Source organism: Gobio gobio (genome assembly GCF_949357685.1).
Source record: "Gobio gobio genome assembly, chromosome: 3".
Lineage (NCBI taxonomy): Eukaryota > Metazoa > Chordata > Actinopteri > Cypriniformes > Gobionidae > Gobio > Gobio gobio.
This window is the reverse complement of record NC_137099.1, coordinates 42,782,581-42,809,901: the sequence shown is the minus strand read 5'-3', so window position 1 is coordinate 42,809,901 and position 27,321 is coordinate 42,782,581. Positions and strand designations below refer to the sequence as shown.

Sequence of the window (27,321 nt, the reverse complement as noted above, 5' to 3'; positions counted from 1 at the left end):
TAACAAAAATAAAAAACTAGCCTATATGGTATCATCATTAAGTTTTTGGTCATATTACCAAATATGATAATATATGATAATATTAAATTAATATTTAATATATTAATACAATAATTTATTTATTGCCTAAATAACCTAGTGGTTTTTGCATGCTTTTGCATGTGTGTTCAATTTTTGCATGTGTGTTGGATTTTTCCATATTCTAAAATGACCCTAAACTGAAAGGCAACCTATGTCCTGCATGGAGCATGCAGTTGTAGGGGCTCCTCCCCTTCACATGATACCAGATATAAATAACAGCAAGGACACTAAAACTAAACAAAGCGAAAAATTCTGCTCAACACATCTGCAAAGGTAGGATTCAATTTAAAGAATTGCATTTTAGCATGTAAAATACAAAATGTAATTAGCATTTATGTAAAATTACACAGTTTTATAAATAAACTGCAAATATTTACAGCTGTTTACAGCAACATATTTACAGGAACACATCCAAATCTCAAGCTACAGCTACAATGAAACTGATTGTATCCAGAACCTGGTTTCTGTCTTTCTGCAATGCTGTTGCAGTTGGTTTACAGGTAATTATCACTATGAAAATATAATTGCATATGGTTTTGGCTGTTGTTCTATGTTCCGAATAGACTAAAATATATAGGCCTACTGTTTGGACAAGAGTGGCAGTCTTGGAGATGGACTGGCAGTCTTTTCTGTCGGTATTTAAGGGCCAGATTTACTAAACAGGGCAAATTAGCATGAGAGCGCAATTTCATAAATTGACGCGCAAATTAAAGACGGAGCCGAATCATTTCCATAATGGGCAGCGCAATCTACACGTTAGCGTCTGGTGTGAGACACGCTTTTTTGGCTGTAAATAATGCAAAACACCAAACATTTTACATTTTAAACACTAAATTTTGCGCCTAAAAGGGAAACTCCTACAAATGCATATGTAACAAGGTCATCCGCAAAAACAACCAAAGATATGTATATGCATAATATGAAAAATAATTATAATATTATTTCCTTTTTAATTATATAAAATTGCCCCAATGCACTAAAATTATAATTCCCGAATTCGACACAGGATCAAATCCGCCTTTTGCCGAGCATATCACATCGGAAAGGCATTTACTTTCAATAAAAAATAAGAAAATGTTCTAAAAGTGGAAATAAAGTGCCTAATGAAATGTTTAATAATAATAAAAGTATTTATTGGGTAGGGTTAGGGGTAGGTGTAGAGAGGGCTTTTATTGTCCCATCAAGGCGGCATCCATTTAATATTTTTAATAAACATAATAATGTTATTATTGCTTCCTGTTAATGTACAACAATACTGAGTGCAAATAATATGTATCTGCCAAGATAAAGTATAAATTACATGTAATTACTATTTACTATTTACACATTGCAAAATCACTAAATAGAATCTACAGCTATTTGCACTGTAAATATCTATCGCTAATATGTTATTTTCACTTAGTGTAAATAGAATCTAGTTGCTTTTTACCCTTGGTGTAAATAGCATCTATATTGACACTTAGTGCTATAGCAATCATCGCTATTGAAATATGCTAGTTTCCCAAAAGTAAACACACACAAGTGAAAGTGAAAATGAAAGTGAAGTGATGTGTGGCCAAGTATGGTAACCCATACTTGGAATTTGTGCTCTGCATGTTACCCATCCAAGTGCACACACACCTGGAGCAGTGGCCAGCCATATTGCAGCGGCGCCCGGGGAGCAGTTAGGGGTTCGGTGCCTTGCTCAAGGGTCTCACCTCAGTCGTGGTATTGAGGGTGGAGGAGGGCGCTGGTTATTCACTCCCCCCACCGACAATTCCTGCCGGATGTGAGACTCGAACCCACAACCTTCCAGTTACAAGTCCGACTCTCTTTCCATTAGGCCATGACTGCCCCAAGGGAGAATCCTACGGTGGCCGGGAAGTGCAAAACAACATTACAACGTGTGCAACACTTTTACGAAGCTCGAGACAAATTTACATTTTGGAAAACATTTTTACTTATCATAAAACACAATTACATTGGCAAAACACTTTTACCAAGGACGAAAAAAAATTACATTTTAGAAAACAAATTAACAAGACGCAAAACACTTTTACCAGTCCCGAAACAAATTTACAATGACAGATTTTTGACGGAAAGGGAATGTACCGCACACCGGAAGTGACGCGGTGAAAGGCGTTGTTGTTGGTGAGCGCGGTCAATTTGTGTTGTGGTTGTGGAGTAAATAAAGTTTATGGTGATCGAACATGGACTTCTGCCGAGGGATGTTTTGCCCGTTTTGTGGCAAACACATGAACAGCTTAACGCGGTTTTGCTTTACGTGTGGTCGGTGTTTGGAGTTTCTAAAGGACGCGAACCAGACGGAAACACAGGGGTCGTCTCGACACCCGGACAGTGCCCGTCCGAGTGAACAAAGTAAGTTGTTATTTTTTAGTGTAGCAAAACGCTAGCTATCAGAGGCCATGTGAATCAAAATCACTAATGCTAATAATGATTTTTTTGAGCGCTTATAACTTTCTGTTTTGAAACGGAACTGTCCAATTCAGCAGAACAACCATGCCCATCATACAAACAGTTCATGGAGTACAGAAGCTCGAAGTCAAAAGAACGGCAGTCTTTTAACTATGGGCCAAAAGGAAGATCTAAGCCTAAAGAAAGAAAACACGTCCAGGTACGTTGTACTGACCGTCCTATACAATTTTGCAATGCTCTATATGTATTGTATTGTGTGTATGTGTATATTTATTTTACCTATGTATACATTAATTATATATATTTGTTATTTTACTAGATAAATGTAGGGTTGATGGTGCCACATGAAACTAATGGAGCTGATTTAAAACCTCTAAGAGGGAAAACACTCCCGTTATTTACGGACCCGGAGGTAGCAGCACCTGATCTACTGAAACAAGCTGTTCAGAAAATGAGAACATTTAACAAGGACATGCACGAAGGACCTTACATCCTTTTGTATCCAGACTGCTCAGAGGTGGTCCATGTGCCTGGGTCAGAAAAGCCATTCAAATTGGCAGACTATAAAAAGGAAATAGGAAAGGCATATTGCAGGATCACTTTTTTCATTTGCCTAGAAAAACACTATAAAAGAGGTTAGTGGATCTCATTATTCAATATTTTTACTTATTTTTATACTCTGCTGGAGGATAGATGATGTTTGTTTGTTTTTTTTGTTTTTTTTTTTTTCCTTTAGTGGATACCTCAGACTCTGATTCTGATTCAGAAATTGTCATCACAACAAGGAGCAGAGCTGAGTTCAATCGAGCTGACACTTTGGTACATCAGTTGTTTCTCTTTTTAAAAATATGTATGTAGGTTTGTTTGTATTTATTTATTAGATGTGCATTGAATTTTATGCATAACATCTTTGTCCTGGTCAATATTTTAGTGGAAAAAGGTTTGTTTTGATTATTTTGCAGTAACTATTATACAGTAATACAGGAAACCATTCAGCATTGATATATGCTGTATGTGGTAATGGAACAATAAAGCTGTTGCAAATTATTGATCATTTTATCTGTTTCCTCTCAGGTTTTTGAACCACAAAATCGAAGTACTCCCAAACTCAAACTGGAAGATGAAAGGTATGTGTTGCACACTTGTACACAAAGGAACTTTCAGGCGTGCATGGGTTGAAATTATTTATTTACTACTGGAATGGAAATAATAATAATAATAACTCTCATATTTATTGGGCTACAGTGCTTTCACTACCAGTTAATGGGCAATTTAAAAAAAAAAAAATTTAACTCCCAAAATTGTGATAAAACTACTAGCAGATATTTCACTACTTCTTCACTTACACATTATACATGTATATTGCTGTTTTGGAGATGTTTTATCACTTTTGTTCACCTAGAGACACAGCAAGAACGCACATTAGCCCCGGGGGGTGATATGAGAGACAATGTTTTTTTTGTTTTTTTTCTAGTGGTAATTAACTAATGGGAATCTTGGCTGTATATTGGTGTATACATAGTGTTTACATGATTTGACTGTAGGCCTGAAGGTTTTAAGATGTCTAAAACAAACACTCTAGCCCAGGACACCTTGGCCACTAGAAAATACCCATTGTCTCTCATTGCATCCGTTTGACTCGCTGACGAAGGCTAGATGCAAAATTTCATGAGAGTACTTTTAAATTGGTTCTGTATGACTTGGCCAATCCAATACAAGCATTTTAATAGTTAAAAATTAGTAGTTTGAGCCTTCAGATTTTTCTTATTTTGTACCTTTCGGTTCAAAAGCAACTCAAACAAACTCCTATCAAGCACTCCTATCCATATGTTCTTAAGAAATAATCTATCTTTAAGTTGTTGATGTGATCAGAGAATTCACTCTGATGAACTTGAAACAGAAAATACCATTTGTGTATTGTGATTTATAACAAAACATTTATAGCCTTTATCGTGGAGCTAATAGTTTTTGTTTTATTATGTTTCAGAGATGCACCAGGACATTCATCAACAATTCAGCCAGGACAGGTAATAAGGCAGACTGGCACCATGACATTTCTTGCTTTCAGTGTTGTTGTTGTTTCAGACATTTTAATCTTTTTTTCAGATAGTAATATCTGATGCTGAGGATCTGGATCCACCTGAAACAAATCCAGTAAAAACTTCTTGCTACAGGTTAAAAAAAAATCATGACTGACAGACATAATTTCAGTTTATTTAACTGATTACATGGGGAATACATTTTTGTTTGTAAGATGTTTTAACATGGAAATGGTAATTTCCCAACAGTAAATACACAGACCTGTATTCACCAAATGTTGAACAAGAGGACGAAGAGCTGGTTGCTGTCAATGTAAAGAATTTCCAACACACAGCAATGTAATATGACAGCTTTTGACTATAGCACTCCTGTTTTTTCACTTTGCAATAATTCTGGTATATCTGGAATATCCACAAATTGTCACTTTTTTTTCATTACAGGGAGGAGACGGACATTACATTACCTGACATCATAGCAAACCTGTCACTTCCTATTGATCATAAAAGAGTCAGCCGGTTCAACATTTCAAGGGCTAATGTTTGGGATGGGGCAGTCAGAGGTTTCAAGCGTACAACATATTCTGAAACCTGTGACATGCTGGTCAAATTTACTGATGATACTGGTTTTCTGGAAGAGGGAATAGACACTGGTGGTCCAAGACGAGAGTTTTTAACTCTACTAATGAAACACCTAAAAGACCGGCCCATTTTTGATGGACCAGAAGGACATCGTTTCTTGGTCTACAATGCAAATGGTAAGCCTATGGGTTAGTAAGCCTATGTGTACTATAGGCTACTAATAGTTGGTTAATGATCATTGACCATATATACCACTTGACATATGCTTGTATATTACGGTATATAATGCATTGTTTGTTTTAATTTTGCAATATGAATTCATTCACAGCTGTTAGGGAGGATGAATACTACCTGGCAGGAAAGATGATTGCTGTGTCAGTTGTGCATGGAGGTCCAGGACCCCATTTCCTGTCGAAAGATCTTGTACATTATCTTGCAGGCCAGCCTTCATTCAAAGCACCAATTAATGTAATAACTGATGAAGAAATAGGGAAAGCTTTGCAAGAGGTGAGAATAGTATAAGACTACGGCAGGGCAGGGCAGAGTTTTAAATAGTTTCTGCAGTGTTTTGAGACAATGTTTACTTTCTATATCCAGTGTAGAATTTGTTTAATTAATTTATTAGTTTTTGATGGTGTAAGATTACACTATGCTGTGTATGTATCTCATAAAAAAAGGCAAAGAGATGCAGTGCTTCCAGTTATTGACTGGGGTGTTTATGCCCCTTTTCATGTGTTTCAGATTGAGAATGCTGCTTCGTTGGGTGCTCTGCACGAATGTATGATGAGACACAGCACAATGTTACAGACAGCAGGTTGTCTGAGACATGTGGCTACTGTGGAAGAAAAAAAAGAAATTGTTTCAGACTACCTCCAGTGGTATATTATTGACCGCAACTCATCTGTAATTGACAGGTAAGACGATATTTGTAGTGATGAGGTTCTTTTTTTTTTAAATGTTTTTTTATGTATTTATATAATTTATATATTATAGAGTGTGGTGTAGACCTACTGTAAAGTGTCTTGAGATTACTCTTTTTATGATTTGATACTATAAATACAATTGTATTGAATTAAAGGTTTCTATATATAATAGCAGATATTATAAAATCACATAAGAGTGTGCTGATGTTGATGGATGTGTAAAGCCTGGTTCAACAGCATACTGAGAAAAGGGTTCATTAACTTATGCGAATGTGACAAATTGTTTTAATTAAATTTGCTACAATTTCTAAAAAAAAACTGTTTATTGCGGTTTTAAATTGAATCTATAACACAACAAAGTTTTTAAAAAGTGCATGGGGTGTGTAGACTTTCTGAAGGCACCGTATAAGTGCTCAAGCCACCCAGCTGTCTGTGTCATTGTTCAGTGTTCTGTTTCTGTGTGTAATACTTAGTTTGTAACAATTAACTTTTAATGTGCAATGCAAAAATAGGGTTCTATACACAACCATCCCCCTCATTTTTCTCATTTTAGAGAAAATATTTAATAGTTTTCTTTTATTTAAATTCAATTGCCACTACACAGCAGTAAAACAATGTTTGTGTTCACTCTGTAGATTTAGGGAGGGTCTTTCAACCCTGGAGTTTTTGACTGCACTGCAGCAACACCCAACTTTGCTGGCTCCTGCCCTGTGCCACTCTGAAAAGCAACTCACTGCTTTTGACCTTGAGATACTCTTCAAACCTGACCTCAGTCCTTCGGGGAGTAATCGAAGACTTAAAGAAAGTCAAACCATGGGCTACTGGGCAGACTATCTCCTTGATTGTGAAGGTTTGTTAGTTTATTTGTTTTTTATAACTAGTTAAGAAAACGCATGACAATTAAAGCAGCAGTATTTATCGGGGTTCAAGCATTTCCGGCCTTTAAGCACATAAGCATCAAAAGACATTAAGTTTTATTTAGCAATAATGTAACCACCTTAATCACAAGCATGTTGAAAGTTATAGTGCCACCTATGGTTCGATCTCCATGAAATTGTGCATGCTTCTTTATGTCTCAATGTTATCTCATATGCTCACCAATTTTTGTGAAGTTCTGAGTTTTCTTTTAGGATTTATAGGCTTCTGAGTGTTTTGCCATGCCCATTTTCTAAATGACCCTGTTATGGCTACCAAAATCGTAAAGTTCAACTTTTTTTTAATTGATCTAGAGCAGTGGTTCCCAACCACGTTCCTGGAGGCCCACTACCAGTGCACATTTGGTATGTCTCAATCTAACACACCTGATTCAAGTCATCAGCTCATTAGTAGTGACTCCAAATCTGATGTGGGTGTGCCAGACAAAGGAGACAATGCAAAATGTGCAGTTGTGCACTGTTGGTGGGCCTCCAGGAATGTGGTTGGGAATCACTGATCTAGTCCAGAGAATTGTACCGCGCTGGTTTGGTTGCGATTGGGCAAAATATCTAGGACTAGTTTGTGCAAGGAGGTTTTTAAGATGATAGTGAGTTTTTGATGAACAGTTTGATTGACAGCAGTAGTTCTTGAGGCAAAGTTTGTTCAGTATGAGGATATCTATCAAATGATATCCATCACGTGATTACAGAGCCGTAAAACTTATAATAAAAATCCAGCTCTTCGAGCTTGAACCCATAATTATGTATTTGAATTGTTTTTCTTTGCAGAAGGCCAGGCTGCTGTGTCTGTGGAAGATGTTTTGATGTTTGCTACTGGGCTGTCTTCACTTCCCCCATCTGGCTTGGAACCACTGCCACAAATAGAGTTCTTGGATGACTCTGCGTTCCCAATGGCAAATACATGTTCAAACTCCTTGAAATTACCACTCCTAGACTCATACACTTTGTTTAAGTCACAAATGGACTTTGGAATTCAAAATAGTCCAGGATTTGGCTGTTTTTAAGCTAAATGATGGATGACCCCTAGAGTTAAAGGGATAGTTCACCCAAAAATGAAAATTCTGTCATTTACTCACCTCAAGTTGTTCCAAACCTGTATGAGTTTCTTTGTTCTGCTGAACACAAAAGAAGATATTTTTGAAGAATGTGTGTAACAAAGCAGAGAGAGCAACCGTTGACTACCATAGTATTTTTTTTCCCTACTATGGTAGTCAACGGTTGCTCTCTCTGCTTTGTTACACACATTCTTCAAAAATATCTTCTTTTGTGTTCAGCAGAACAAAGAAACTCATACAGGTTTGGAACAACTTGAGGTGAGTAAATGACACAATTTTCATTTTTGGGTGAACTCTCTTTAAGACTCTGAAAACATTGTTGTTGTTGTTAAAGGGTCACTTTAAAGTGCAGTTGCCAAAATTGGTTTTATAATGTAACAGTATGTGAGCATGTTTTTTTTTTTTCTCACAGTTAACATTTTGAAAATGTTTTAGATCCGTGAGTCTGAAACTGGGATCCCTTTGTGAATCACTGTTTTAGATAAAGAAACAAGTAGTTAAGAAAGTTGTTTTCTGTACTACAAAAATTTAATAAATACATATTACTATTTTTGATTCATTTACTTCACACTTAAACAATTAAGCATTGTGTTAAGACAGACAGCAGTATTCCACCACTACAAAAACCCCTCCCTTTTTGATCATTTCATAGCTGAGCCATTTCTTTTAGTTTCATGTACAGTTCTGATGAAGACTCCCAGTTCTCTGGCTTCTGTAACTGATTGTATTCCATGGCAAAATCCAAGTACTCCTGCATGTTTGGGTCCCCACAAGGAGTCATTGACAGGCTAGACTCAGGAAGGGCATCCAGTTCAGCCTGTTCAATTTGAAATCCACAGTCTCTGGAGCCAAACCTATGTTAAATAGAAAACATAACTGCATTTCTTTTCATTTAAGCTAAAACGTTAGAATAATACTTGCATCTGTTTATTACCAATGTATCACCTGTGTGGTAAGTAGTAGAGTTCATTGGGCACTCCTCCTGGACATGCTGCTGTTCTGGAAGGGCGAATCCTGTGACTGTTCCACAGTCTCACACACTCATCCAAGTCCTTCTGAATAACATTGCCAAAGCAATATCTTAATAGGCACTGATGCTCATGACTTCCGTTGAAGTATCCGGCTTCTCGAAGGTCTGCAAATAACTCCATCCAGAACTGAGACCTATAGAAATTGATACAAATTGTAGTTATACTTTTAAGCATATACACGTTTGAATAATAAAATCAAAGGTTAGTCGTAATTACATTTATGGTCTGCATCTTTTGGTCATTCGATTTTCTTTTCAGGAACAACTTTTCCTGACGGGCTGTATTTGTTATACATTTTGTATTGATCTTTGTGCTCGTTTTTGTTTTGTTTTTCATTACTTGTTCCTGAGAAGGAAATCGAATGACCAAAATATACTATTTTACGATTATATGACTATTATACAACCCTTTAAGAAGACCACTCACCTTCCCTTTCTAAATATAGACCACCAGGACTCAATACGCTGGTTATTTATAGATGAGCCATACATGTGGCTGGACGCGCCAGAGTAGTAGTCACTGTGATGGTGGCGTAGGGTACATTGAATTGCAGCCATTATGCCGTTCTCAGTGCCGCAATCAGTCCTCAGTCTCATGGGGATGACACCGAGGTTTCGCACACATGACATGAAATAGTGAGCAATCACTATTGGATTATTATTTGTTGGTCCACATTCAAGCCACAGTACTTTACGTGAAAATCCATCTATGCATCCCGATATGGCCAAACCGAATGGCTTAAGTTTATCGTAACCATCTGCGTGCCACATATAGTTAGGTCCCATTGAGTGGTAGGTTCTTCTTGTAAACCTTCTGCGTGTTCGGCTCTCACACCCTCGAGGATTAAGCTCCCGGAGCAAATTCATCACATCATCTCTCTTCACACGAAAATTGTACTTTTGTTTAAGTACCTGCCACATCGTGCGGTAGCCAAATAGTTGTCCAGGTCCACGAAGTTCCAATCTGATGGCGTTAATCACGGAGTTTGGAGAGGAATAATCCTTTCTGCGGTACAACCCGGCTTCGTTCAGTTTACTTTTAAGAGTCCTCAAGCTGATGTTTACACCGTGTAGACTTGACATCATGTCCACGATTACAGCGTACGAGTGGCCCTCGTTAAAATATTGCACACATTGATGCAGTATGTCTGGTGTTTCCGTCTGGTTCGCGTCCTTTAGAAACTCCAAACACCGACCACACGTAAAGCAAAACCGCGTTAAGCTGTTCATGTGTTTGCCACAAAACGGGCAAAACATCCCTCGGCCGCAGTCCATGTTCGATCACCATAAACTTTATTTACTCCACAACCACAACACAAATTGACCGCGCTCACCAACAACAACGCCTTTCACCGCGTCACTTCCGGTGTGCGGTACATTCCCTTTCCGTCAAAAATCTGTCATTGTAAATTTGTTTCGGGACTGGTAAAAGTGTTTTGCGTCTTGTTAATTTGTTTTCTAAAATGTAATTTTTTTTCGTCCTTGGTAAAAGTGTTTTGCCAATGTAATTGTGTTTTATGATAAGTAAAAATGTTTTCCAAAATGTAAATTTGTCTCGAGCTTCGTAAAAGTGTTGCACACGTTGTAATGTTGTTTTGCACTTCCCGGCCACCATAAGAATCGAATCGAGTCGAGTCGAGTCGAGTCAGAGAGATATCACAGAAAAAGAAAATAATGAAAAGGACAAGTGAAGTGAAGGTGCATTTCAAGAGAGAACCTTTCATTATTTTGCACGGCTTCAGCCTAAAGATTTAAACCTTTTTTATGTGATGATCATACAAAAAATATGGTTCTGGTTTGTTGTGGGTGTATGGGATGGCCTGGAAGGGTGTGACATTTCCTGGCCTGAAATTTTGTCCCAGTCTTTTCAGTGCTAATTTATCACTGTCTTTAGTAAATCCTGACAGTGTTTTTTTTTTAAACACCAAAAGAGGGCTTGCACTAGTGCAAGCTGTTAGTAAATCTGGCCCTAAAAATGAAAAGCCTTAAGGCAATATTCCTGTCATTCCTGTTAGAAAGTACGTTTGAGCCAAAAGATATGTTGCTGTTCAAGTATTTCTAGATGTATACACCAGACACAATGCTTTGCTTATTTACTCAATGGCCGGTAAATTAACTTGACAGAAAAAAATGTTTTTCATTTTCTTGAAGGCTATTCTTATTGATTTCTTGAAACAGCGTGGAATGTCTTAAATAATCTGAATAATCATAACAGAATTCCTCCATTGCTGATACAAACATTATGCCACATTTTTCAGAATATTGTCATTAGCTAAGTGATATCACAAAAGACTACCAGAATTTAAAGCAAAATTAGGACACGATTTGATAAAAAAAAATTAAGAGAGGAACGAAAAAATTAAGAAACACATTTCTTAATTAACAAGTTTTTTATTTTAAAAGTACATAACAGTGAAATGATTTAAAATTCACCCATGTTCACTTAAAGTTGATCAAAGAAAACAACTAATACAAAATGTGGTTGTTCATGCATAATGGGAAATTGTGGATGTTCTACCTCTTTTACCAGGATCAGTTGAAAAAAAAAACTATGGACATCAGTTTATTTTTTGTACATTAATTTATTTTGTCAATCAAATTTACTTTACTTTAAATTACAACTTAAATTATTTGCATACCATCTACTTTCTACCCCTTTCCCCAAATCCAAATCCCCAAATCCATATTTCATTTTAGTGTGTGTGCAGTAATTATATATTTGTGGCATTGAGGGTGAATACAGTCAGGTATTAGTGTTTTGAAAACAAAAATAACTGAAAAATTTCTAGTGGATCAGACCAATTTTAGTGATATTTTAATTTCACACATAAATATATTTCAACCTCAATATATTTATTTGCAGATTAGGACGACTGAGACCAAAACTCATCTCAATGGTGATCTTGAAGAAAATGAAACTGGTAAAAATCAATGTCCTATCCTCAATTGGTGGTTCTTTTTCAAGCTTCTGTGCTTTGTATGCATAAACAAAACATAGCATAAATTTAAAATGAAATTATGTTATCTGTCATGTAAATTACTGAATAACAGAAAACAGAAGATCAATAAGAAGCCTTGAATGTAATGATTTGTGTTATTTAACAGAACCAAAAGGTGAGCTCCGGATTGTACTGGTTGGAAAGACGGGGGTTGGGAAAAGTGCTACAGGAAACACCATCCTGGGAAAAGAAGTCTTCAAATCCAATCTTTCACCTTCATCTGTAACCCGAGAATGTAAAAAGAAATCTAGGATTATTAATGGAAGAAAAATTTCAATTATTGACACTCCTGGTCTTTTTGACACAAGTTTAAGAAAAAAACGGGTAGAGAAAGAAATTAAGAAGTGTATATCTTATTCTGCTCCTGGTCCGCATGCCTTTCTAATTGTTCTGAAATTGGAAAGGTACACAGAAGAAAATGCAAGAACACTAGAATACATTGAAAGGTTATTTGGTAAAAATGCATTAAATTACACCATAGCAGTGTTCACTCATGGAGATCAACTTAAAGGGCAGGACATTAAAACATTTGTGCACAGTAATCCAGAACTACGAGAATTTGTCAGGAGATGCAGGGGACAATATTTTGGGATTGATAATATGAAGCAGGACTCAGAACAGGTTATGCAGCTCCTGCACAATATTGATGAAATGGTTAGTGATAATGGTGGTGAATACTACACTAATGACATGCTTCAGAAGGCAGAGAGAGCAATCGAAAAAGAGAAACAACGAATCCTGAAAGAGAGTGAAGAAGAACAAAAGAGCGAGATGGAGGCTCTAAATCTTCAATATCATGGGGAACAACTACAGGAAATGCAAAAGGAATTGGCAAAGCATCGAGTTGAAATGGCAAGAATTCAAGCTGAGAAGAACAATGATTTCCTTCAGAGTATAATACAGTTGGCTAAAGACATTTACAATTTTTTTTCATAATAAATGTTTTGTTTCATTTTATTATACCACTTGTCTCCTTTTAAATTTAGAGAAAGAAAGACTAAGCTTGTTCAAATGCAATTATAATATGGCTCCTATTTTGTTGTTGTTGTAATGCAACTGTTATCTGTTTTTCAACTGAGGTTTTACACTGTTTATAAACATTATACTCTTTATTCGCTTTGTTACTATACCATATGTTCATGTAAACAATCATGCTGTGATAGTGGGTGTCATTTTCATTTACTGTTTTTCTTTTTCTTTTAGTCTGAATATTGAATATTGCAAGTTATAGGCTATATATATATATATATATATATATATATATATATATATATATATATATATATATATATATATATATATATATATATATATATATATATATATATTAAATCCACAGTTACATATCTTGTGCTTTCAATCATTTTCTCATCTTTTCTTGACAATTTTGCTACTGCTCCAGTGGTTATCTAAAGACACAGTCTGTAGTGCTGAACTGGTGGATCTAATGAGTCAAGTTGAGAATAGAATAACTAGTTGTGAGATTTGCAACCTGCAGCTCTCCTGTAATATCATTCAGCTCTGTGCATAGCTCTAAACATTTCTATTGACAAATTATTGTCAACTTAGTTTTAAATGTAGAAATTACTGATGTTTACACTTTACAATAACAGGACATCAATAATCATGTATTAATACCCTACCTGAATTATAAGTATGAAATGAACTAATAATGAACCAAAGAAGAGCTATCCTTTGTTGTTTTTAAAAAAAAAAAACGTTGTCAATGTTACAGCCCGGTTGAATTTAATAAAGAATTTTGCTCATGCACTGATGTTGTACTGTCCTTTGTCTTTTTATTGCCCTTGTTGACTTCACAACAACGTAAGAGCTAGAAAAGATAAATAATTTTTTTTTTGGAATTTGTAAATAATACACGTTTTTATAAATGAAACAAAACAATTGACTATAACAACACATTTAGAAATAAATACTAACATTTATACTAAAAACATAAAATGACTCTTAAAACCCATTTAAGCCCACCGGCAACTAGTTGCCACAGTGTATAGTTGTCATTTTCCTTTTGTCAGTATTTTTCTAAATAGTATCCATGTTTTATATCTCAATGACACACAAGAAAACAACCCAATAAAGGAATTCAAGCAGTGTGTGCATCCGTGTCCCCGTTACATGTCGGGCTCAGACACACACTCGCTTTTTGTGCAGTGCCTGGGTGTTGAGCATGCTCGGGCGGCTCTCGAGGGAGCCGCCTGTGATCATTGTGAGCGGCTCACACTCAGGCTCTTGTGCTCTAGGCTGGCCGTGTTTGATGAGGCCGGCCAGCCTCGTGAGCCCTCTGGTTCTGGACCCGCACTCGCCGAGGTGGCTCGGCGTCGCAGATCCTGGGGCTCACAGCGGGATTTATCAGATAGGTTTGGGACTGCTGAGGCACCTTCCCAAACTTCATCTGATGATTCCGAGATTCTCCCTCCCCGTGTGGAAGCCCGCGCTGCGGCTTCTTCCCCCGGGGTGGAGAATCCGGTGTTCATCCTCTCTGGTTCTGAGGAACCAGATGAGGTGGACATCGAAGCGGGTGGTGAAGCACCATATGAGTCGCCACTTCACCCACCCGCTCAAGAGGAACTGGTTGAGGTTTTGACCCGTGCGGTGGCCAAATCAAGAATAGATTGGCCACAGGAAAATGAGGAAATCCAGCCACCAAGCAGGCTGGATGACCGATTCCTCTCACGCCGGGCTCAAACACCTCGCCGGGGCTTGCCTTTTTTCCCGGACCTGCACAAAGAGTTGTGCAAGTCCTGGAAAAAGCCGTATTCAGCGCGCGTTTCCAATCCCCCTGTATTGGACTATTCTAATGTCCTGGGGGCGCGTGAAGCTGGATACGGGACGATGCCGCGGGTGGAAGATGCTCTCGCGGGCTATCTTTCTCCCGAATCTGCATCGTCGCTGAAAGCCCCGGTACTGCCCACCAAGCCCTGCAGGGACACCTCAGCCTTGGTGGGCAGAGCCTATATGGCGGCTGGGCGGGCTGGTAGTTCTTTGCATACACTATTTTTTTAGGTTGTCCCCGCCGCGGCGCTCTCGGGAAATCGATGTGGTAATCCCGCTGTCACAGACGCTTCGGGCCACATCGATTTTCCGCGGACATTCACTGCTCCAGCCGCCTCCGGGAGGACTTGCGACTGGGCAGTTAACACGTCCGCACACCGAAAATCGTCCCCAACTGCTCCCTGCCGGTCAGCCGCTTCAGGGGGACGAGGCTCGGTTGACACCCGAGGCCAGCCTCGAGAGGCTGGTTCCCTTAGTAGATTATCTCGGCGCGTGGAAACGCCTTCCGAGTATTTCTACGTGGGTCCTGCGTACTGTAGAAAAGGGTTACAGACTACAGTTCAGTCATCCTCCACCAAAGTTCTGTGGAGTGACATGGACTGTAGTGGAACCAGAGCGGGTTCGGGTAATGGAACAAGAAGTAAAATCCTTGCTGGTAAAGGGGGCCATAGAGTATGTTCCCCCACCAGAGAGGGAGTCCGGGTTCTACAGCCGGTACTTCATAGTTCCAAAGAAGGATGGAGGGTTGCGTCCTATTCTAGATCTGAGGTATTTGAATCAATCTCTGAGGAGGTTCAGGTTCAAAATGCTCACCATTTCCACCATCGTGAGTCAGATCCGGTCCGAGGACTGGTTCGTCACGATAGATCTGAAAGACGCATACTTCCATATATCCATCCTTCTGTGTCACAGGAAGCTCTTGAGGTTCGCTTTCGAGGGCGAGGTGTACCAATATCGAGTGCTTCCCTTTGGTCTAGCTCTTTCACAAAGGGCATGTTCACAAAGTGCATGGATGCAGCTCTGGCTCCAATGAGACTCCAGGGCATCCGTGTGCTGAATTATATCGACGATTGGCTCATTCTGGCCCAGTCGTACGATATGGCGGTTCGGCATCGAGATGTCGTTCTGGCCCACATAAAGTGCTTGGGGCTGAGACTCAACACCAAGAAGAGTGTGTTGACGCCGTCCCAGAGAACGACGTTCCTGGGAGTCGTGTGGGATTCGACAACGATGCGGGCGCAACTAGCTCCCCGCGCGAGTCGAGACCACGCGGGCGATGGTCTCAGGATTAAGGCTAGGCCACAGCATCACTGTCAGGCACTTCCAAAGGGTGCTGGGTCACATGGCAGCAGCGTCCAACGTAATACCTTTTGGCCTGCTGCACATGAGACCTCTACAGTGGTGGCTGAAGACCAAGGGGTTTTCCCCCAGGGGGAACCTGTTCCGTATGATCAGGGTAACGCGAGTATGACTTTGTTCCCTAGCCATATGGAAAGAACCTTGGTTTCTGTCCCAGGGGCCAGTGTTGGGAGCGTCCTGTTGCCGGAAATACGTTTCAACAGACGCCTCCCTCACTGGTTGGGGCGCGGTCATGGACGGCCGCTTTGCGAGGGGCCCATGGGAGGGCCGTCATTCCTCCTGGCACATTTACTGCCTGGAGATGATGGCGGTCTACAAGGCTCTCAGGAGCTTTCTCCCGGACCTCGGCGGTCACCATGTCCTGGTACGGACAGACAATACGTCTGTCGTAGCGTACCTCAACCGGCAGGGGGGTCTGAGGTCGCGCCCTCTATGCAGACTGGCGCATCAGATCCTCCTGTGGGCCCAAGGGAAACTGTTGTCCATCAGGGCAATGTACGTCCCTGGGGTCCAAAATCAGGGAGCAGACATCCTGTCGAGGCAGGGGCTGAGGCCCGGGGAGTGGCGACTCCACCCAGAGGTGGTGGAGGCCATGTGCGAGAGGTTTGGCCCAGTGGAAGTGGATTTATTCGCGTCTCGAGAGACGATCCACTTTCCACTGTGGTTTTCTCTCACGCATCCGGCCCCGCTGGGGCTGGATGCCATGGTGCAGACGTGGCCGAGGCTGCGTCTGTACGCATTTCCCCCGATCGCTCTGCTCCCGGGAGTCCTGGAGCGGGTCCACGTTGGCCGACTCGAGTTTGGTTCTCAGACATCATAGCTCTGCTAGCAGGTCAGCCGTGGGAGATTCCTCTGAGGAGGGATCTCCTGTCTCAGGCAGGGGGCACGATATTTCACCCCCGGCCGGAGATATGGAACCTCTGGGTCTGGCCCCTGAGGGGGCCAGATACCTAGAGGCTGGCCTGCCGGCGGATGTGGTTGAGACCATACTCAGTTCCAGGGCTCCGTCTACAAGGAGACTGTACAGCCTCAAGTGGAATGTGTTTTCCACTTGGTGTAGAGAGCGTGAGGTGGACCCAGTTAACTGCCCAGTGGCTTCAGTGCTGGAGTTCCTCCAAGATCGTTTCTCTGCAGGGCTTACCCCGTCCACACTCAAGGTGTACGTGGCTGCCATTGGGGCTTTCCCCACACCGTTGGGTGATGGGCCTTTGGGTAGGCACCAGTTGGTTGTACGGTTACTCCGTGGGGCTCGGAGGATGAGGCCTGTGGCTCGTTCCAGAGTCCCAACATGGGATCTGGCAGTGGTTCTCGAAGGATTGGCTGAGGCCCCCTTCGAGCCGCTAGACTCAGCAGACCCAAAGAGCTTGACCCTTAAGATGGCCTTTCTCTTAGCCATCACTTCTCTGAGGAGGGTGGGGGACCGTCAGGCCTTGGCGCTTACGCCGACTTGCCTGGAGTTTGCCCCTGGCGAAGTGAAGGCCATCTTACACCCTAGGGCCGGTTATGTGCCCAAGGTGCCATCTAGCAGGGTCAGGCCTTTGGTTCTTCAGGCATTTCATCCTCCGCCTCACGTGACGGCGGAAGAAGGGAGACTTCACCTGCTCTGCCCGGTCAGAGCCCTTAAAATATATGTGGAGAAGTCTGCACAGTGGAGGAAATCTGAGCAGCTATTAGTGTGTTTTGGTTCATCTAAGAAGGGGTTGCCTGCGTCAACCCAGACTATCAATAACTGGATTGTCCAGGCAATAGCCACGGCCTATCAGGTGCGCAACCTGCCTTCACCTATGGCCGTGAGGGCGCATTCCACCAGGGGCATGGCCTCCTTGGTGGCCCTCCTTTCTGGGGTCCCTTTGCAGGACATTTGCGAAGCGGCTGGATGGGCTACTCCGCACACTTTTATTCACTTCTATAGTCTGCACCTCCCTGCGACGCCCGGTGCTAGGGTACTCCAGTTCTAGCTGTGCCCGGTCTCCGGCTTCACACTAGGACTGGTGCTACCGTCGGTGTGGCCTAGTGGGTACTCGTTCCCCAAATTCGTCGTTCCGATGCAGTGGGAGTTCCCTCGAAAGGGGACGGCTCAGGTTATGTATATAACCCTTGTTCCCTGAGAAAGGGAACGAGCACTGCATCTCGTAAAGGCCTGGAGCGCATGCTTCATTGCGATAACTGCCATTACTATGCACGGGCTCCCCTTTATGTATCTTCCGGGTATGCCGTCATTGTTCTAAATTCCCTATATGGGCATCCAGGAAGGACTTTTATTATGAAACGTGTATGCCGCTAGGTGACGTTAGTTTCCGCTATTCCGCTATTGTGTTGACTTTCACTTTCACCAGCCGTTTGCTCCGCCATTTCTACAGGTGTTAATGTGCGTGATTGAATGTAAGTTTATTTAATTATACACAGTTATAAGTGATGCATGTTCATTACATTGTTGTGTCAAATATTTAGCTGGTGCAATCGAACTTGACCTGTGCTATGTTATAAAATGAGAGCTATATACGGTAATTCGCGTGCATATGTTCGCCGCTGTTAATCCCCTCTCTGTGACGTTGGTACATGTATAACATGTCAGTATTAAGTTGGTGTTTATGTTTATGTAAATCAAAGTTATTAGACATACACTGATGTGTATTATTATTCTGTTTATTTCAGAAAGACCACATTTAATACCTCTTGTATCACGAGTGTACAACTGGATGATGAAAATGTATGTGGAGAATACATTATATAAAGAGTTGAACAGTTCCCTGTCTCCTGTCACACTTCTTACCGGAGCCCCGTAGTGGATGAGCATTCGACTACCTATATTCATATACAGTCCCCAATAGATGGTCCTTCGAGCCGGATCGCTACACTCATTACGGTGATATGGAGCAACAGAGCCAGCATTACTCTCCTGATACTACACATCCTGTTCGACCACAGGCCAGAGTACGTCAGCTTTCAACACGTCTGCAAGCTTATGACCACGCATTACCTAAATCTCTCATACCAGACCCTGTGCTGTATGACAGTTCATACCACCAACGAAGGATGGATCACCCAACAGCACAGCTAAACCTCAGTGGACAGGCCGAGCCAGTCTCGACTGTGGAGCAGCTTCCTATGAGTGAGTTATCTCTGGTGCAGTATGGAGCAGGTCAAGCTACAGGTTATTTGGGCAACATTGATAATGGAGCTGGTGTTCGTGCCAAACAGCTAGATGCAGAGAGATCTTATAGTCATTCTAGTTTACCAATAGCTCAACGAGAATATCACAGTCAATCCGAATGTGGGTCACTCAGCAGTGGCACTGTTTCACCTTCACTACATGAGGAAGAACAGGCTAGAGCTATCTCACCACCTGTGGTCAGACTTAAAGCTACTGCAGCGCCATCTATCCCAATCCTGTATCCAGGACAACCATTCCCAGCTGTTGTGGCAACCAGAGACATTTCTCAACAGTCAGCGCCATGGCACATGACACAAACTACGCCTAATGCCACATATGGTACGACTCCGCCATATCTTGGTGTCTCCCCTTTATCTGCACCACATGCAACGCTGCATCAGCAACCCTTATCTAGTACGCTAGATTTTCGTCCTTCATGTCAGCTTACCTCATCATTGCCACGTACTGTTACATCAGTGAAGCTGCCTTTAACTACAACAGCCCACATAACTCATGTTCCATCTGTCTATCAGTTGCAGACTACTGTGCCACGCCAACTACAACGACAGTCATTCACTGTGCCAGACCCTTATCGCCCTCCACCATCAGTCACAGGGCATTGTGTCACACAGCCTTCTACTTATATTCCAGGACAGACCTGGTATGGTTCTCCTGCGATGTACCCGCCATCACCTCCGACCCCTGTTTACCAGCCAACACCTGCAGCACTTCCGCTCCAGCCAGTTCCAATCCCAACATTACCTAAGCTTGTGAATGATAGTGAGAGAGAGTTTACGGATCTAAAGATGGCTTTGGACAATCTCCTCAATCCTCACTCTGAGCTTACTGAACATTATAAATACAGGGTGCTAATGGAACAATTAGTCCTGGAGGAAGCAAGGTTAATCGCCCAAGCATGCCGGCATCATCCTGCGCCCTATGCAGTAGCCATGGCAGCATTGCAACGTCAGTATGGCCAACCACATCAGTTGGCACAAAGTGAAATTGCATCCCTGTTGAATTCGCCTGATATTAGAGCTGGGGATGCAAAGGCTTTCCAGAGTTTTGCACTCAATGTTGACTTGTTGGTAGGCATGCTAATGTCACTAGAGGGGCCACAGGGACGAGAACTCACTTGCACGGGCCATGTCGACAGACTACTCAGTAAGCTACCCAAGCACTACAGGGATAGTTTTATTGAACATCTCCAGTTGCGAGGCAGACTGAGCACTGACAGCCTAAACCCGTATAACCTCCATGACCTCGCTGACTGGTTGAAAGTGAAGGCAGAAGCACAGCGTTTGTCATCTAAAATGGTACAGCGCTACCAAACTGAGAGAGTTCAAATCCCACGCAGAGAACGCCAACCCATTCCGAAACCTCAAACTCGAATCACTGCAGTTTATCATGGCAGCGAACAACCCAAAGAGATCAGTACCGTACATTATGTCCACACAGAGTCTGCTCATGCTCCGCAATCATTTAAGAAACTGAAACGTCTGTGTCTGTTCTGTAAAAGTCAAGAGCACTACTTGTCGCAGTGCGGTGAAATCACTGAGCGCTCACCCAAACAGATACTTAAGTGGATAAAGGACAGCAAGAGATGTTGGAAATGTGGACGTACAAGTCATAAATGTGAGGAATGCACACTAAAGAAACCTTGCAGAGAATGTGGCAGTATACACCTCAGTGTCCTGCATTCCATCGCCAAGGAGGGTCCCAACCTTGTGCTACTTACCACATCTGAGGATCGAGCATATCTGACTTCCCCTAGTTCAACAGGACGTGTTTACCTGAAAGTCGTCCCAGTGTTACTGTGGAAGGGGCAGAGGTCTGTACCTACATATGCTATCCTGGATGATGGGGCCCAGCGGAGCATTGTTCTTCCAGCAGCAGTTCAGCAGCTAGGACTTGCGGGTAGGGAAGAGATTATGGCCCTTCGCACCATCCGACATGATGTCACTGAGTTAAAGGGACAGTCAATCGATCTGCTGCTTTCCACACCGTCAAGTCCACAAGAGAAGTACAGCCTCAGAAATGTGTTTACTGCTCCTCTCCTTACATTAACCGAGCAAACTTATCCCATCAAGAGGCTCCAGCGATGCTATCACCACCTCAGAGGGATTCCGCTTCCATCCTTTGAGAAGGTGCAGCCCCTTCTACTAATTGGGTCTGACTGCCCAAACCTGATCACAGGTAAGGAGCCCATCAGACTAGGACCAGCTGGTGGACCAGCAGCTGTACGTACACAGCTCGGTTGGGTTCTCCAGGGACCAGATGGACTTCTCCCACATCAAGTGCCTTCACCACAGTGCTTATTCACTTCCCTTACCCCAATTCGAGATCCTGTCTACCAGCATGTTGAGCGACTGTGGCAACTGGATGTCCTCCCATACCGCAGTGAAAAGCTGGTAACACGATCAAAACAGGATCAAGCGGCTGTGAATATGCTGGAGACCAGAACCCAACGTGTGGAAGTTAATGGTATCTGTCGTTACGCTACTCCACTCCTTCGCGCACGGGATGGCCCACCGTTGAAAGGAACCAAGGAATCAGTCTTGTCCAGCCTCAGGAACACTGAGAGGCGTCTCAGCAAAGATGCAGAAAAGGCGAAAGTGTATGAAGCTGAGATACAGAAACTCCTCGATTCAGAGTACGTTGTCAAGGTACCACCAGAGAATCTGCAGCCCAATGAGGAGTCATGGTTCATACCACATCACCTTGTACACCACAATGGCAAAGACCGGCTGGTTTTTAACTGCTCCTTCGTGCATTTGGGTGTCTCCCTTAACCAGCAGCTGCTTCCGGGTCCCACTCTTGGTGCCTCATTGCTGGGAGTTCTCCTTCGGTTTCGGCAGCATACGGTTGCCGTTAGTGGGGACATACGCGGAATGTTTCACCAGGTGAGACTCCTACCTGAAGACAAACACCTGCTGAGGTTTATTTGGAGGAATATGCGTAGAGAGGATCCGCCTGACATCTACGAGTGGCAAGTCTTGCCTTTTGGGACGACCTGCAGTCCCTGCTGCGCCACCTTTGCTCTACAGGCCCATGTTCGCAGCCAGCAGCCAGGAAATGAAGAAGTGCTGCATTCCATAGAGCGAAGCTTCTATGTAGACAACTGTCTATAGAGTCTTGCCACTGCTATGGAAGCTAAGCAACTGATCGACAAGATGAGACCTCTTCTAGCCTCAGGGGGCTTTGAAATAAGACAGTGGGCTTCTAATGTCCCTTCAGTCATCCAGCACTTACCTTCAACTGCTCGATCAGAGAGCATCGAACTGTGGTTGCAGCAGTACAAGTCGGATCCTCTGGAACCGGCTCTGGGTTTGATGTGGCACTGTCTAGAAGATCATCTGGGCTACCGGCATCGTGCAATGGGAGAGCACCCCCCAACGATAAGAAACATCTATAGGGTCTTGGCGTCACAATATGACCCCCTAGGGTTTATCATTCCCTTTACCACACGGGCCAAGATTCTTGTCCAAAAACTCTGGACCAAACCAAGGAATTGGGATGATCCGAACCTTCCCAAAGACTTGCTAGAGAAGTGGAAAACATGGGAGGAGGAGTTGCCTGACCTCGGCAAGATCAAGCTTACCAGATGCTACTTGCCTTCGAACTTTGATGTGGAGACATCAAAATTTAGCTTGCATGTGTTTGGTGATGCTTCTGAGGTGGCCTACGGATCAGTGGCTTACCTCCTGATTGAGCAACACGGAGAGATCCATACCTTCTTCGTCATGGCCCGCTCTAGGGTAGCCCCCAAACGGCAGCTGTCAGTGCCACGTCTCGAACTATGCGCGGCTCTGACCAGTGCCCAACTCGCCAATCTCCTCAGCCAGGAACTGACCATCCCCATAGAGGAGGTGACATTATGGACTGACTCTACCACTGTCCTGACCTGGATACAGTCAGAGTCTTGTAGATATAAGGTTTTTGTTGGGACAAGAGTGGCGGAAATCCAAGAGTTGACCGAGCCTCACTCATGGAGGTATGTGGATTCCTCCAATAACCCGGCGGATGATATTACGAGAGGGAAGACGCTTACAGAGCTGGCGAATCCAGGCAGGTGGAGTCAGGGTCCAAAATTCCTTCATGAACTACCAGATCAATGGCCAGTAATGCCCTTGAGGGAGGCCCAAGATGACATCTCGGAGACAAGGAAAGTTGTCTTTTGTGGTCTAGTTTGGAATGATCAAAGTTCTGGAAATCCTGATGCATCCCAGTACACTTCCTGGAAAGACTTGGTTGATGCTACTTACCAGTTTCTTCACGGGGCGGCTACCCAAGACATGAGCACGCAACACCCTGATTACCGAAGTGCGGAAGCACTCATATTGAGTCAATGCCAGGAGGAGACCTTCACAGAAGAGTTTAGGGCCTTGAAGGCAGTGAAACCTGTGCCTACATCCAGCCGGCTGAACACACTTGCACCAGAGTTTGATCGCACACTGGGAGTGATACGTGTGGGAGGAAGACTGCGTAAACTGGATGGCTTAAGTCAAGCTGAGATCCACCCAATAGTTTTACACCCGCAGCATAAGGTGACTAAACTTCTTATAAAGCACTTTGATGAACACCTTCTCCATCCAGGACCTGACAGGGTTTTCGCCTAACTCCGTCGCCACTACTGGATCCTGAGGGGCAGACAAGCAGTAAAGCAACATCAGAGAGAGTGCGTGGAGTGTCAGAAGTGGAGAGCCAAGCCGACTGTGCCTATCATGGCTGACTTGCCTTTAGCTCGCCTGCGACTGTACCAACCGCCTTTTTTCTCAACTGGAGTTGACTGCTTTGGTCCCTTCATTGTGAAGATTGGCCGACGCACTGAAAAGCGATGGGGAGTCATTTTCAAGTGCTTGACGACCAGATGCATTCACCTTGACCTCCTCAACAGCATTGATACGGATGCATTTTTGTTGGCACTTAGACGCTTTATAGCCCGCAGAGGAACCCCGTCCGAAGTCTTCTCGGATCAGGGGACCAATTTCCGAGGAGCTGAGACCGAGCTAATGGAAGCCTTCAAAGTAATGGAACCCAAACTGCAAGAGTTGCTGGCTGGTTATCAGATCAACTTTAAGAGGAATCCTCCTGCCGCACCACACTACGGAGGTGCATGGGAGAGGGAGATCAGATCAGTAAAGTCTGCCCTGCGGGTAGTTGTTGGGAGCCAGTCCGTTTCAGAGGAAGTACTACGCACAGTACTGATTGAAGTAGAGGGCATCCTCAACAGCAAACCATTGGGATATGTCTCATCCGATGTGGCAGACATAGACCCGGTTACCCCTAACATGCTGCTTATGGGGCGGCGAGATGCCTCACTCCCCCAGGTAATCTACACTCCTGAACCACTATCCAAGCGCCGCTGGCGTCATTCTCAAACAATTGTTGACCACTTCTGGGCATATTATATCCGGCATTACCTCCCAAGTCTCCAGACTCGCCAGAAGTGGCAGCGGGAAACCCAAGATTTAACTGAGGACATGGTGGTGATGATTATGGATCCGCAGCTTCCCAGAGCCCATTGGCCAGCTGGTAGGGTTGTCAAGTTGATACCCAGTGCTGATGGACACATTAGGTCAGCTCAAATCAAGGTCAATGATCGCGTATACCCACGACCTGTGGCTAAACTGGTCAGACTTCCAGCACTTCCGGATGGAGTTGACACTGGGCCCAAGGACTAGGGAATTTATCTTTATACATATTAGCTTTGCTAATCTGGGGGCGGCTGTTCTAAATTCCCTATATGGGCATCCAGGAAGGACTTTTATTATGAAACGTGTATGCCGCTAGGTGACGTTAGTTTCCGCTATTCCGCTATTGTGTTGACTTTCACTTTCACCAGCCGTTTGCTCCGCCATTTCTACAGGTGTTAATGTGCGTGATTGAATGTATGTTTATTTAATTATACACAGTTATAAGTGATGCATGTTCATTACATTGTTGTGTCAAATATTTAGCTGGTGCAATCGAACTTGACCTGTGCTATGTTATAAAATGAGAGCTATATACGGTAATTCGCGTGCATATGTTCGCCGCTGTTAATCCCCTCTCTGTGACGTTGGTACATGTATAACATGTCAGTATTAAGTTGGTGTTTATGTTTATGTAAATCAAAGTTATTAGACATACACTGATGTGTATTATTATTCTGTTTATTTCAGAAAGACCACATTTAATACCTCTTGTATCACGAGTGTACAACTGGATGATGAAAATGTATGTGGAGAATACATTATATAAAGAGTTGAACAGTTCCCTGTCTCCTGTCACACTTCTTACCGGAGCCCCGTAGTGGATGAGCATTCGACTACCTATATTCATATACAGTCCCCAATAGTCATTGTTACGTCATGACGCAACACCAATCAGGATTGGCTTGATTTCATTCATACTTCAGACACGCTGTTGCTTAGGGAGTGCCCCCAAATTCGTCGTTCCGATGCAGTGCTCGTTCCCTTTCTCAGGGAACAAGGGTTATATACATAACCCGAGCCGTTTCTTCAGGTCATGTGTCATAAATGCATATATTGCTTGGGATTTCATAATTTCTCTCTCTTAGAACTTATTATTTTCCTCACCTTCTTCCTTTCTGCAACGTGTGAATGTGCGAGTGCGTGTGTTTATGTTAGATATTAGTTTGATGTGTTAGAGTAATCAATAAAGTTCCGTTTGTATTCAAAGATAACTGTTCTTGTGTTATGTGCTTATCAATTTAATGTTTTGAACTGCCGATCTAAGTTACCTGGCTGTTAAATAGTGTTTAACTATTGTTCGGATATTAATATCCGCTGCAGAGTTGATATTTACGGCCTGTTCAAATGAACGCTGGAAGAGTCATTTGCTCGGCTGTAAAATAGACTCTCAAAATGAATTCATTCATTTGAGCTAAATATAGGCCTACATGTTTCGCTTTAACAGAGCCCCCTCTAAGTTCTTACATATCGGTGGACGAATAAGTTAAGGTGTATACATTAATTCTGAATTATTTATAAATTATAGTGTCATTCGAGTCTCTTTCATTTTAATTCAATTCCCCGTTGAGTTATTATTTTATCTGACTCATAGTCGCTACACTAGAATCATCCAAACAAAACAATTCTTACAAGAGATCTATAGTTTTTTGTATACTTAGTCAAAAGTCCAAGCGGCAACTATAGTTTCCGGTGGGCAAATGACTTGTAAGTACATATAATGGGGAAAAGGGGTAGGCTATACTGTGTTAACAGGTTAATAAATCAAGATTTTTGGTCTTGTTTAGTGCTTTTTGCTTTCATAATATTCCACCTAAAACATAACTTAACCCTTTAACTGACATCTCTACTGTACAGTAGACCTTACTTCGATAGGGAAAAATATCATATCATATTTTATGATATTATGTCTTGTAATGGCCAAAATATTGAGGACCCTTCATCCAATTTGGAATGGATGCATTTCAATCTAATTGGTCAAGGACCCTAATTCTTTTTATGACTAGTAGCTTTTGATTCCATTATAATGTGGAAATTCAGACAAGTAATGAGTTTACATTATTATATGAAATCACCTACTACAGTCAGCCATTGAATACTATGGGACTATTTATTTATTTTTGTTATATAGATAATTTTTAGATGATTTTTTTCGTCATTATATTCATTTATTTTCATTTAACTTTTTGATACACAATGCCCTGTTAGGGCAACTTAATGGCTGCACTTTGTTCTACACTATGTTCCACCACTTTAAGACTTTTGTTGTTGTTTTAAATATATTTGTGGTTTGTTGTATTTTCATATTCAACAGATTATAAGATGCAGCTTTTTTGAGTTTGCATCGAATGTTCTTCGACTTTTATACATAATACATTTGTTTGTGAATAAAGATTGATCTGTTGAAAGCAGCTATTTTGAGTTAGATGCCAAATGTTCTCATCCTAGTCCAATTTGACATTGAAGGGGTGCATACAACATATTTGCC

The 27,321-nt window shown here is 42.3% G+C and overlaps 2 protein-coding genes across 2 annotated transcripts; one reads left to right on the top strand and one right to left on the bottom strand.

The window, feature by feature from the left end:
- Nucleotides 1–2,170: 2,170 nt before the first annotated feature.
- LOC307123144 (G2/M phase-specific E3 ubiquitin-protein ligase-like) lies at nucleotides 2,171–8,574 on the top strand. Its single transcript, XM_079811554.1, has 13 exons — nucleotides 2,171–2,439; nucleotides 2,571–2,695; nucleotides 2,816–3,131; nucleotides 3,233–3,315; nucleotides 3,571–3,623; nucleotides 4,484–4,523; nucleotides 4,603–4,670; nucleotides 4,785–4,874; nucleotides 4,977–5,290; nucleotides 5,443–5,621; nucleotides 5,856–6,028; nucleotides 6,673–6,887; nucleotides 7,741–8,574. The coding sequence occupies exons 1-13, from the start codon at nucleotides 2,271–2,273 to the stop codon at nucleotides 7,974–7,976; spliced, it is 2,061 nt and encodes a 686-aa protein (XP_079667680.1). The 5' UTR covers nucleotides 2,171–2,270; the 3' UTR covers nucleotides 7,977–8,574.
- On the bottom strand, nucleotides 8,541–10,432 carry LOC307123145 (uncharacterized protein). Its single transcript, XM_079811555.1, has 3 exons — nucleotides 9,485–10,432; nucleotides 8,973–9,191; nucleotides 8,541–8,881 (listed from the first exon to the last, which is right to left on the bottom strand). The coding sequence occupies exons 1-3, from the start codon at nucleotides 10,330–10,332 to the stop codon at nucleotides 8,674–8,676; spliced, it is 1,275 nt and encodes a 424-aa protein (XP_079667681.1). The 5' UTR covers nucleotides 10,333–10,432; the 3' UTR covers nucleotides 8,541–8,673.
- Nucleotides 10,433–27,321: the final 16,889 nt, after the last annotated feature.